The sequence below is a fragment of the Phalacrocorax aristotelis genome, chromosome 1 (genome assembly GCF_949628215.1).
Source record: "Phalacrocorax aristotelis chromosome 1, bGulAri2.1, whole genome shotgun sequence".
Lineage (NCBI taxonomy): Eukaryota > Metazoa > Chordata > Aves > Suliformes > Phalacrocoracidae > Phalacrocorax > Phalacrocorax aristotelis.
This window is the reverse complement of record NC_134276.1, coordinates 66,667,178-66,680,655: the sequence shown is the minus strand read 5'-3', so window position 1 is coordinate 66,680,655 and position 13,478 is coordinate 66,667,178. Positions and strand designations below refer to the sequence as shown.

Here is a 13,478-nt window from a genome sequence, read left to right as displayed (position 1 = left end):
TACACATGCTCACCCCTACTTGAGTGGAGGCAGGATGAGCATGTGTGATTTGGTAGGCTTGCCGTAGGCAAATTAGGCAGTTGCTTGCTGCCTGTTGGCTTTGCTTGTGCCTTGAGCCAGTCCTAGGCCCAACCTCAGTGTCCAGTTGCTGAAGGTATTAGCTCGTAACTCTTTTTGGTTTTTGCTTTACCCATTAGGCTCACAGCATCTGGTGGAAAGACACTTGCAGGAACAGATCATTGGGGTGTTGTAACTTACTGTGTTCTGTGAAACTCCTTTTTTAGTTTTTGCCTCTTCTGGAAGATCCTCCTTCTTCCTCTAAAGCCAGCAGTGGCTTTAGAGGCCATGTGGCAGATTAGATGGCTGGTACCACTACACATACAAGCAGCCACAGTGGACCCCGTCTTTTGAAGATAGCAATTCAGAGGACAGGGTCTGCCAACGGGGAAAGACCAAATGAAAGTCAGAATTCACTGGACGTTCTCACTGCCCTGTTGCCCTGTACCAGTGAGACAAATGCATTTGCACAAACTGATGTTTTTCCCTTTTTCCTAGCAGTGGGAACACTGCTGCATGCTTCCTTACCGGAGCAATGCAAAAATTGCTTTGTCAGATCACACCAAATCTCTGCCTTTACCAGAGTGAGCAGAAGTGTTGGTGCGCTGTCTGCCCTGGTTTGCTGTCAGTGACTGGAAAGGGCACTTTGAGGATGCCTTACTGCAGGCTGCGTTAATTCTTGCATGTAAGCTTGATGCGTGTTACTTGACTAAGTAGTATTCTCTTAGCATAGGGATTCTGAGTGCAGCAATGTTTTATACAAGTGTCATCTCTCTGACATTTCTGCGTATGCTTGCACTTTTGGGGTCTTATGAAGAGCTTCACAAGTTAGTGAATGAAAGTTTGGAAACCTCAGGGAATGTCACTGAACCAGTCGTTGTAAGGTTTCCCTCATTAAGAGTGATTTCTTTATTAGAACCACTGTTTATTTCTTCAGTTTAAAAGCATTTTATTAACTGAAGCTGAAACTCATCAGAACAATGTGAAACTTGGTTTTAATTTTACCTGTCTGCAGTACGGGTTGAAACTAATCCTGGAGCAGACAGTCTACTGCCTTACACTAATTTGGTACCTGGATCTTAATTTTTTACGTTTAGAGCAATAGTTGTGTCATTAAAAATTGTTGAAAGTGGGAGCATATGCTTTAATAGTGAGGAAAGTCTGTATGTTACAATAGTTGGCAGGCCAGTATTTGGAGTTTTGCTCTGTGTTGCCTGAAGAGGCCACATTTCTTGCTATCTCATAACAAACTTATTACAGTCCCTTTCTTAATAAGCCTGTAGTTGTAGAAAAGAGTGAAATATACTTCCTACTAAAGGGCAGTGTCCTACTTTCTGCCCCCAGGTTGCCATGCATTAACAGTAGAGAAGAAAACATCAGGTTGCTGGCTGCCCCCCAGATAATGCAAGCATATTTTCTCCTCTCTCATTCTGACTTATATGTGGGAACTCTTTTCTGTTGAATGTTCTGACTGATTCTTTGATTTCTTTCCCCCAACCCCCTTAGAAGTGACTTCTGTTATAGATCCACAGACATACACAGCTTTTCCCTAACTCTGAGCTTTTAGTTCTCCTCCAAAATACTTGATTCTGTAAGTTTCAGTATTTTAGCAAGCTAGAAAAAAATCACTTTCTGTGTAAAAGTGATGAAATAATATACGCTTTTATTGGAAAAAAGCTGGGCACAGATTAAAACTAATAATGTATAGGCTGCTTTAGTCTTGCTTTCATGTTGGCTATACCAAATGTATAATTTAGGGGATCAGAATAAATAGCAATTTCTCTGCTTGTATGTTTCAATTCCAAAGCTTGTTTGCCTCAGTTTTGGATAATACTAATTTGATTTAAACTTTTTTTTTTAGCTGCTGATTTGTTCACAGATTTGGAAAATGCATTTCAAGAGAAAATTGATGCAGCTTATTTTGAGACCAGCAAATACCTGCTAGATGTTCTCAACAAGAAGTACAATTTACTGGAACACTTGCAGGCCATGAGGCGCTACTTACTACTTGGTCAAGGAGACTTTATCAGGCATTTAATGGACTTGCTCAAGTAAGAGAGTAGGATGGGTAATTATGTTGAATTTCTGATGCTTGCAAATGTGCATGATCAGCACAGAAACTCTTTTGCTTTTGGAAGAGGACCCTTTAAGTAACTTATTACTCAAAGGTTTAATTCAACAACTTTTAAATTCTATTTTGGGTTTTATTTCTTTGACCCTGAAGCTTAAACTTTGTTCTTCCTTTTTGATAGGAAGTATATAGAGTACCATTTCACAACGTCTTGAAAAGTTGCACTAATATAGATACCTTTGCACTTGACCCTGTGACAGCCTCAAGGATGTTAGCACTTCTCTTGCTCCTGTCAGCAAGTTTAAGCAGAAAAGTTCTGTTGCTCTTGGTGCCCCTAGTTAGCATTGCTGTTAGTGTTAGGCTTTTATGTTTTGGAGGTGTTTGGTCCAAAACATTGTGTCAAAACCCCTCAGTGCATTTTTAAAGATTTAATTGATGCCTCACCAGCCTCTGTTTTAAGCACTCGGGTATATCCACAAGCATTAGTTTCAGTTCTTAAAAGTGTATTTGCAAGCTCACTGCTTTTACCTGCTGGTGCTACTGATGAAACTTAGTCTACCAAAAATGTCCTTTATGAAGCTTTCCTTTGGTCTAGAATCATAGGTTGGAAGGGACCTCAGCAATCATCTAGTCTGACCTTTCTAGGAAGAGCACAGTCTAGATGAGATGGCCCAGCACCCTGTCCAGATAACTCTTGAAGTGTCCAACGTGGCCGAGTCAACCATTTCCCTGGGGAGATTATTCCAATGGTGACTGTCCTCACTGTGAAAAATTTCCCTCTGGTGTCCAGTCAGAATCTCCCCAAGAGCAATTTGTGTCCATTCCCCCTTGTCCTCTCCATGAGACTCCTTGTAAAAAGAGAGTCTCCATCCTCTTTGTAGCTGCCCCTTAAGTACTGGTGCATGGGGATGAGATCCCCTCTGAGCCTCCTTTTCCCAAGGCTGAACAAGCCCACCTCTCCCAGTCTATCCCGTATGGCAGGCTTCCCTGTCCTCTGATCATTTTGGTGGCCCTTCTCTGGACCCCTTCCGGCCTGGCCACATCCTTTTTGTATAGTGGGGACCAGAACTGTACACAGTACTCCAGGTGTGGCCTGGCAAGCGCTGAGTAGAGTGGGATGATGACTTCTTTCTCTCTGCTGGCAATGCCCTTTTTGATGCAACCCAGCATCCTGTTGGCCTTCTTGGCTGCAGCAGCACCCTGTTCGCTCATGTTGAGCTTCCTGTCCACCAGGACCCCTGGGTAGGCTTCCAGAAGGAAGGCTTTGTAATATTGTTTGTAAATCAATATCAACATTGTCTGGTGATGATTTGTATGTGACCATGCTTTTCTAAGTGAAAATTATTGTAAAGCAGAATAAGGTTGGTTTGTGGAGTCAGTATTACATTTGAGGCAGAAGTAGTGAGAGACTTTCCATTATTGATCGTGGGGGAGAAGAGTAGTTCAAGGTGCTTGTTACTTGCGTGTTGCAACTCTCTGGAAAGGTTAAGCTACATAGAGGGGGTGGGTTTGTGTGCTTCTGCCAGCACTTATAAGCCCATGAGATGGCTGTGAGTCTTTCAAAACTGAAATTAAATTATTGGTTTGATTTGTTAATGATCTGATCTGCCTCATTTTATAGATGAATGCAACTCAAATTACAGAATAGTTATGCTAGCAATCCTGGTAATTTCAAATTACTGGCATTAAATGAGGACAAAGTTACTCCTCATGCTGATGTTCAGTTGTATAGCTGCATATGAATAGACATATTCTGTTCAAATATTTTGCTCATTGATTTTCTTTGTTGTTAAGACTGAAAGAGTAATACAAGAGGTTTTGAAAGTCTGTCAGAAAAGTGTTTCACTGTGTGCTGCAGTTACTACCAAACTGCTGCTGCAGATATACCTTAATAATATGCCATGACTGTTTGTTTCATAACCACCAGGCCAGAGCTTGCACGACCAGCTACAACCTTATATCAGCATAATCTAACTGGAATCCTTGAAACAGCAGTGAGGGCAACTAATGCCCAGTTTGATAATCCTGAGATTCTCAAACGATTGGATGTTCGACTTCTGGAGGTCTGTTGCGTCATGGTGACTCTGACCTGAAACATACCTTTGTTTTCTCTGTGTGTGTGTATATGTGTGTGTGTGTGTATACATGCCAACATCTATATGAAACAAAATTTTCACATGTGTATATAGTAAATACATTCCCCCTTTCCATTGAAGTCTGCTTTGAATTACATAACCTCATTTAATAAGTCTTCTCTTCTTTTGCTATTTCCTGCCTATTGTCTATTTGTATTTCAAGCTGTGTATTGACAATACAAAGTTGAGTATTTGGGGTCTAACAATAATTGATGCTGGTGGCCCTGATTTGAGGTTCTGCAAACAACTCCTACTGCTGTTGCTCTTAGAAGAATCTGGGGGTGGTCTCTTTGTCGCCAGTAGTTACAAAGAGTGAAGCAATGAAAGCGCATTTTGTGAAGGAGACCTCTAGTAAGAAACTTTGAGTTAATGAGAAAGCTCCAGTCCGAGATGTGTGAGTTCACTAACGTACTGTAGCTTCTGAAGTAAGTGTATACCTTAGGCTGAGTCCTGCCTCAGAAGTTTTTCCTTCCCTTCATTTCCTCTACTAGCTCCAATGGAAGAACATTGACATGACAAACATCAACATTTGGGTGAGATGAATCCCACCCTTATGTCAAACTTTGGTTTGTTTTTGGTTAATCTACTACTTTTGACAAGGAGCTCCCGTTTCCTGTCTAGATGTGGATGCTTGTTTTTTCTTAGGCTGTGGAGAATGGAAGAGTAAGCAAGAGTTATTCTTCAGCACTAGTATGCTCTGGTTATACACTGAAAGGAATGTATCTTTTTAATGCAGGTGTCTCCTGGCGACACTGGATGGGATGTCTTCAGCTTGGACTATCATGTTGATGGGCCAATAGCAACGGTAATGCTATATACTGCTGGCTGTGAACATGTTTCAGATACTGAACTGAATTGCAAAATATTTTTTTTGATTGAAATAGTCTTTTTTATTCTGGAGTGTAAGATCAGAGGGACTTTTTTGGTTTTTTTTTTTGGCATGTAGGATGCACCCACTGTATAAATAGTTGAGCCAAAAACTCAATTCTTGTAGCTTTTTAGCACTCACAGTTAATTTACATTTAAAACAATCATTACTGAAAATCAGTAATTCATTTGTTCCAGCAGAGGTTTTAGCAAGTACTTAATAAATGGAGTACTCCTCTTCTTCCGTTATTGCTAGGCTGTAGCTGCTAATTTGGGTTAATTTGCAAAGAACTGAAGAAAATATTTGAAGAGAACCTATTTGTACTGTCTAAATGAAATTTGATAGGTAGTGTTCATTAGAACTACTGAGAAAATAGCTGCACTATTGATCAGACTGCATTTAGCCTCCATAAAGAACTTATAAAGAACTTTTTTTTAAACGGGCCATCAAAATGTGAGTCTGACCAGCAGAAGGAATTTTCCTGTACATAGGTAGTTTGAAAAGAATGAAATGTTTAGGTTTTGTCTTGTTCACCCCTTCTTACACTTCCTCCCGTATGGAGACTGGAGGGGCTCAAAACCTCCCAAGAACAGGATTGCCTCCTAGCATGTGGGTTCAAGCTTTTTCAATTGGCGTGTTGGTAGGACAACAAATACAGCTGTACTTTCTCCGCCTACAATGAATTGAAACTGGCAACAGTACTTAGGATTTTAAAAAGAAGAAAAAAAACCAAGAAAACAAAACAACCTTTTTATTTAACTTTTTTTTAGTATGGAAAAGATGCCTATGTGGAGGACTCGTGTTGAGAAGCGTATAAGCTGCAATGCCTTTCTACTCCATTGTCCTCAGTCTTCTCAAGGATATGATGTGGAAAAATTGACAATGCAGGAATCCTTCTAGTGTTAAAATGAAAAAAAAAAATTAAATAAAAATATTACAGTGCTGTTGACGTGCACTCTGGACCAGAGCAGGTGCTATAGATCTGCTCTCAGCAGTGCCCAGTACCTACTTGAATGTTAGGTAACTTAGTTCAGCCCTTGAGGGAGGATCTTCCTAAAAGCCCTGGGATTTCCAGGGATTTTGTTTAGACAGTAGTTACCAATAAAATGCATGGGTCAGAATAGATGGACTGTGAAGAAGTTCGAACAAGTCTCTTAAATTTGCACTGATATTTTGTTTGTTTTTGTAGGTATTTACACGGGAATGCATGAGCCACTACCTAAGAGTATTTAATTTCCTTTGGAGAGCGAAGCGAATGGAGTATATTCTTACTGATATATGGAAAGGGCACATGTGCAATGCAAAGCTGCTGAAAAGTATGCCAGGTGAGAGAGGCCCAAATGGATGACACGCTTGTAAACTGGATTTAGATGGCTGCGTCTTATTTTAGCCTGTATCTTAAGAGCGGGGGGAGTCTCTTGGGACAGATGAGTTTTATAGTTGGTTACTCCTCTCGACTGACTGTTTAATGGTAGATGGTGCTGAAGATAAATTAATGTTACTGTAAATAGAAGTTTCCTGTTTGCATTCCTGATCTTTGGTTGTGAGTTTTTGTAACAGTGAGTAAACGAAATATGCCATGTCTCTGGAAAGAGACCATTACTTCTGCATCCCCCTTTACTCATCTTTGTTAATGCCTTCCTATCTGTACCCGGTGTCTCCCTCTTTCTTGTGCTGGAAGTAATAAGTCTCACACATGCATGCTTCTGAATTTACTAGTTTTACCTTCAGTCATTCCCTGTGCCTTTGTTTAGCTAAGAACAGAAGAGGCAAAGATAAGAGAAACAGATGTTTGAGAAGAAATAGGAAAGCTCTTAAGTGTAGTCACCCTGGTGTGTGTTTAATGGACTGGGATTTTTTGATCCTACTTCTTAGCTGAGGATATAGCCATATTTGTGAGCATCTGTACTGGCTCAGTCTTGACTTTTACCTAGCTACATTTCTTTCAGTAAAAAATAGCTATTGAAGGTTACGCTTTCTCATGGCATAGTAATACTTGCAAAGATGTATTTATGTTTTTATAATTAGGAACTGTTTGGTGGGTGGGAGCGGACACCTTGGCCTCAGAAGGTTGCTGGGAAACAAGGTGTTGTAAAGTCTACTGCAGCGCACAAGGCTGATCTCTGGAACTGTGTGGGGTGACTAGGTTTCCTTTCTGTGGGACAGGATTTAGTTTACTGTCATTTCTGTGTCCCAAATAAGTGCTTGTTTGACTTAAAATCAGTGGTCTACTGCATTCTTGCTTTCTGTTCACTTTGAGACTAGGATACAGTTAACAGATTTCACTCTCATCACCTGAGGGTTTTCAGGCTGGAGCTGTCTCCCTTTGCTAGGGTTTTGTTTGTTCTTTTTCTTCTCAGAAGGAAGTTTGTTTTTTCTTCCACCCCCTTCCCCTTCCTTGGGAGGCCTTTCTTATGCTTTGCCATGGAGCAATCTTCTGTAAGTAAAAGCTCAGTTGCTTGTTGCCTTCCAGGTTTGGCTATGTTTTAAGTAATGCAGACATTTAAAATGCTGGCCAAGCTCTTACAGCTATTGCTGGCAGAAGGAGCAGAGTGTTGTATTTCTCAATTTGTGCCTCTGACAAAGGAGAGTATGTTTACAAAGACCTGTACTGCCTTCTGCCTGGAGGGACAGGAGTCTGTCTTGCTCACTGGCTGTCTAAGCTGGAAGCTGCCATTGGAATTTTTTCCTGAAACGCATGGAGAGTCCACCCCAGCACTGATTTATGACAAAGTAGTAGAACTTGCTTTTGTTATTTCTCTCTCTCCTTCCAAAACAGTACTTTGCCCTTCCAGTCACAGAGCACCAAACAGAAGACAGTAACTGATGGGAGGAAGCAGCTGCAGGGTCTTTTGTTTATCAACCACAAAGAGGTAGCATTGACTTTCAAGGACAGCTTTATTCGCAATTCCTGAAAAGTCTTAACAGCCAGGGATTTTAATGCTTTAAAGGAGTACTTCTAGACAGTAGTGTCAAGCTCGCTCTTTTCCTGTCAGTAATTTGAAGAAGAAACTGAGATGTATCCAACTCACCAATGTTAAGAAATATCTGTTGTTTAGCCAACCCTAGAGGTTTTTCTCATTGATCCTATTTAAAGTAGATGCAACACAATGTGTTAGGGATAGTCTTCCCTCAAAGGCGTAAGGAATGAAGGACAGAGTAGCTCATAATATCTTTCAGATCATTGGATGGTTCTGCAACAGCCCAAGATACGAAAATGTAGAATTCCTTTTGTAGTAGTCTCATAGTTTGTCTGCAGTGGCAAATTACTTTGGCAGATTTGTAGAAGTATCTTCCTCTGTCTGGATATCTACCTGATTCCACAAGGCTGAGTATCTTCATTCCAGAGAATTCTGCAGTTGATGGTAATCTTGATAATACCCTTCCGCAACAGAGAGACCTTCTCTTACAGGTGAGCAGCTGAGGCCACTTACCTGTGGGTCTCTGTGGTGGACCAGGGTATTGAGCCTGGGCCACATGAGCCACAAATTCCCTGCCCCTGTCACAACCACCCTCTCTTTTGGTCTCAGTGCAGCTAAGTAATGCAAAATATGCTGACTGTGGTTTAAAGGCTAATGGTAAGAGATGAGGGGCCCCAGAAGCAACTGGAAATCTGTGGCCTCAGATTTTCAATCAAAAGAATGCATGGGATGTTTACTGTATTTTAGTTTCTTGGGACTGAGAGGGTCTTTTTCACGTGTGATGCTCAGCAAGTTTCCAGCACTGCCTGAGCACAGTCGGTGTCATCTTTGGCTCACTTCTTCTAGGAGTTAATTTTGCAATGTTCTTTGCTTATCTCTTGCTAGCCAGTATTGCTGCTACCATCCAAGACTAGTGCTGTTTTATGAAGCATTCAGTTTGGTAGGAAAAGTTTACCAAGTTGCTTTGATGGCTGTGCCTGTCCTTGCGGTCTTTAACGTGCCATCTCTTTGGATTTTTTACAGAGCTTTCTGGGGTGCTGCATCAGTGTCACGTTCTGGCATCAGAAATGGTCCATTTCATTCATCAAATGCAGTATTACATTACATTTGAGGTATACTCTATCCATCCAATTAGTTGCTTAAAAATGAAGTACTTTTAATATCCTGTATGTGTTGTGTGTCTTAAATTTCAAAGAGGTTGTCATCTAGCAAATCAAAACAGCCCAATCCTGAATCATTGCTCCAGGTGCTTGAATGTTCGTGGGATGAACTCTGGAACAAGGTCCAACAAGCACAGGACTTGGATCACATCATTGCAGCTCATGAAGTTTTTCTAGACACAATCATAGCTCGATGCTTGCTGGATAGCGATTCCAGGGTAAGTCTTCTCCTTTGCATTAAACTGTAGCTTTGTGATCTTGGCTTGTGCGTTAGGAACCATCTTCTCTTATGTTGTAGGCGCAAGGGGAAAAGTCATTTTTCTTCCTCTGGTACAAGACCTTATTATGGTAGGCTGTGTACATACTCCCTGCACACAGTGACAAATACTGATTATAAAACTGGTTACAATGTGGGCCCGTTGCTTTTGGTCTTAAGCAGCAACGTGTTCATGCAATAACCGATTTAGGGCTTTGCAAAACTGTTTCTCCAGAAGCGTGTAAAAAGATTTAATTTACTCATGTTCTGAAGAGTGGTGGTAACTTAACTCTTTTGCCATACAACTCTTTCATTGTTTTTTTTCTTAACTGGTTCACAGGTACTTCTCAACCAGCTTCGAGCTGTTTTTGATCAGATCATTGAGCTCCAGAATGCCCAAGATGCAATGTACAGAGCTGCTTTGGAGGAGCTGCAGCTGAGACTGCAATTTGAAGAGAGGAAAAAACAGCGTGAGCTTGAGGTACAGTAAGGATATTGCTAGAACATGAAAATTAATTGAGGCAGATATACTTGTCTTTTTTTTATATGGAGAATTTTAGATATCATGTAGAGGTACAGCAAAAATGAAAAATTCAGTTGGGACAAATGTAAAAGTCATCAGCACTAGCTAGTGAATTCAGACAAAACTGCTGAATGGTGGTTTTCGTTTCTGTTTTGCCCGAAACCTCTAGGTGAATAGACTGTGGAGGGCTTTGGAGGATGAGAAATTTAGGTCTATTTTAGGTGAAGGAAATGGAAGTGGCTTCAATGTTCTGAACCCTTTTGCAAAAAATGCCATAGCTCCATGCCTGCCTCCCTGCTGTGGAACATGCAGTGCTGATGTAAGCCTCGCCTGCTTTGCTAACCTCAGATTTCTTTTATGTGCTGTACAACCACCAAGGGGACTGATAGTTTCAATACTAGAGGCTCCATGTTTGGCTTTCTGTGGCAATGATTGGTTGGTATGAACATGGTGGTTTAGCTGGGCAGAAGGTGACCCAGTTAGCAACTTCCATCATGTGATGCTTGACCTCTTAACTCGTTTGGTTTCTGTGTAGGGCAAGTGGGGTGTAACTGCATCAGAAGATGAAGAAGAGAACAAGAGGATGAAAGAATTTCAAGACTCAATACCCAAGATGTGCTCACAGCTACGAATACTCACTCACTTTTACCAGGTGCCCCTTAGATTTTATTTTTTTTGTGTGTGTAATATGGATGCTAAGCTTCGATATCACAGAATGGTAGGGATTAGAAGGGATCTCTGGAGACCATCTTGTCCAACCCCCCTGCTTGAGCAGGCACACCCAGAGCAGGGGGCACAGGAACGCATCCAGGCAGGTTCTGAACATCTCCAGGGAAGGAGACTCCACACCCTCCCTGGGCAGCCTGTGCCACTGCGCTGGCACCCTCACAGGAAAGAGGTTTCTTCTCATGTTTAGGTGGAACTTCCTGTGTTCCAAATTGTGCCCGTTGCCCCATATGTATAAATTAATTTTAAATATGGAGTAAGTGTAATTTCTGTATTCGTGCAGTTGTGGATCTAGGTGTTAATTTTTTGCTTCTCTACTTTGAAGCCTGTATTCACTGTTCCCCAGTAGACAGCAGGTTTTGTGATTATATATGTTCCCCTGACAAAAAGGAATAGTCTCTTCCTGTAAGTCTCCTCCTTTCTCCAGTAGTTGAAGTAATAGGCTAAATTCTGGTGTAATCTGAAAAAAAAAACCAGAATTCCTTCTGCATTACATTTCTTCTCACCATATTTGCAAGACATTGCTATTAAAGGCTGCAGAAAGGGTCCTTATTAAGGGCCTAACACTTGATTTTAAGTGCACTGAGATGGGCAGTGGGTAAGCTGTTTGGGGGAATGTGCACAGGCTATCTTTTTAGTGGGAATTGTTCTGGCTTTGTCTTAATTTGTTATATCTAATTCTAAAGCTCCCATTCCCCAGGAAAATCAGCTGTTAAATTTCAGAGGAAGCATTCTAGAAAGCAATGAAAGGGAGGGACACAGCATTATGTGCCATAGCAGCCTTTCAGGATTAGACCCCAGGTCAACTAAAAACCAAAACCCTATTTCAACTCCTCTCTTGACTTTGACATGTGAGGTACTCTTGATGTTGTGTAGTGTACCTTTTAACTTCTCTTATTTATCACCTTTAGCATGCCTGAAGTTAGGATTTTTTAAATTATGTTGATATTGTCTTAAAGCTGCAGGGCCTGCTTTCTTCTATCTTGCTGTTGAGATTTCTTGTAGCTTGCTTTCTTACTTTGTTATCCATAAATACACATTTAGACAAACATTAAACATTTAAGCATGTGTTGAATGCTTACCAACACACCAAATGAATGAGACTGAAGGGGTTTTGCTAGGTTGTCACCCATATATTCATTTTACCTTGCCAGCAGGGCAAGATGGGGGGGTGTGTGTGTGTGTGTGTGTCTGTTGAAGAGACTGAGCTGTCTGAAGCCCTGGGCTTTTGAAGAAAAAATGAATGCAGCATAACTCATTTGCTAACAATTGGGTATAAATGCTTGCGCTTGCCCTTTCCCAGATTCCCTCTGCTCTTTGACAGGCCTGGGCACCACCGGGCATCCTGTGCAAAACACACTGCTGATGTCGTCTTAGCTGTCTCTTGGGTTTTTCTTTCTCCTTCAGGGAATCGTCCAGCAGTTCTTGGTGCTGCTGACAACCAGTTCTGATGAAAGCCTTCGGTTTCTTAGCTTTAGATTGGACTTCAATGAACATTATAAAGCAAGAGAGCCAAGGCTTCGTGTGTCGTTGGGCACTAGAGGCAGACGAAGCTCACATATGTGAAACAGCTGCTAAGGCCTGCACCTCGGTATCCGAAGGATGTTGAAGCTCTTGTTGGACAAGGCAATCAGTGTTGACGTAATACAACCAAATTGTGCGTGATCGGTGTCTACCATTTCTGCAGGCAACGTGTTTTCAGTCATGTGATTGTGTGACACTGTATAGCAGAAAGCAAAAAAAAGTAGGGTTTTTTTACACTGATGTTTCTAGAATTACCAGACTAAATGGGCTGATTGAACCTCTTCCAATCAGCTTCTTAAATCATCCTTTTAAACAAATGCCAATTTTATTTGAAGCTTTCTGAGCTCTCTCCACTGTAACTTATATCTGTGTCAAGGAAATTGCATCTTTTCTTTATAGAAAGCACCATTTCCTTTTTTAACAAGAAAATAAGAAGGTTATTTTTTCTATATGTACTTGTTCTATTTGAAGAGAGCTTTTGTTAAAGCCAACAGATTAGGACCCAGACCCAATGTCCTTGTTAAGAAGCTATACAGCATTTCATCATGCTGATTTTCAGTGTTGTGATGTGTTTGACAGTGACAGACTTTGTATCAGGAGACATAAACTTAAATATAAGTTTTTTGTTGTTTTCCAAGTTAACAAACTGAAATAAAAATTTAGTAGGGAAATTCTATGGTTACTGTACAGGAGAAAACTATAGAAGCAGAGCAGGAGTGTATCTATTGCACATAAGATCTAAAAAAATGAAATTAAAGCCTGTGAAATAAAAGTTTTGGTTAAGATTGAATTGAATGAAATAATTGATGTTCAAAATCAGATGTGTAGAAACAGACTGACTTGCCTAATGTTGACTTCATTCTCTTCCCTTCCCTATTTTTTCATTGTAAATATTTATATATTGCTGTCCAGATGTTGGGGAGAGGGGGTTTCTTCTTTTGCAACGTTGTCATTATATCAGGTCATTTATTATGTTGCACAAGTGCAAGCTTAGAAAAATAAAAACACAGTTATCTTTCAAACAAGTGGTTTGCTTTTTGTAATTGAAAGATTATGATTTTTCCACAGGGGAAGAATGGAGAAGCTTCCAGTTAGGATTGTATTGGTTTACAGATCCCTACCCATTACAGGATTTGGGTCCTAGTTGTATCTATAACTAGAGTTGTGTGCGGTTCATTAATTAACAACTACCTTCAGATCAGCCAGGACTGTGGCCGTTTTTGCCTTTTGCCCTTAC

General features: G+C 40.8%; 1 protein-coding gene across 1 annotated transcript in view; it reads left to right on the top strand.

Moving 5' to 3' along the window:
- The window catches only part of TUBGCP3 (tubulin gamma complex component 3), a 52,858-nt gene extending 39,592 nt beyond the window's left edge, over window positions 1–13,266 (top strand). Inside the window, exons 14-22 of the mRNA XM_075091139.1 lie at window positions 1,919–2,108; window positions 4,056–4,191; window positions 5,000–5,068; window positions 6,321–6,456; window positions 9,076–9,164; window positions 9,299–9,430; window positions 9,809–9,949; window positions 10,527–10,643; window positions 12,125–13,266. Of these exons, the coding sequence (XP_074947240.1) occupies window positions 1,919–2,108; window positions 4,056–4,191; window positions 5,000–5,068; window positions 6,321–6,456; window positions 9,076–9,164; window positions 9,299–9,430; window positions 9,809–9,949; window positions 10,527–10,643; window positions 12,125–12,283 (1,169 nt within the window). The 3' untranslated portion in view covers window positions 12,284–13,266. The remainder of the gene's footprint in view (window positions 1–1,918; window positions 2,109–4,055; window positions 4,192–4,999; window positions 5,069–6,320; window positions 6,457–9,075; window positions 9,165–9,298; window positions 9,431–9,808; window positions 9,950–10,526; window positions 10,644–12,124) is intronic.
- Window positions 13,267–13,478: the final 212 nt, after the last annotated feature.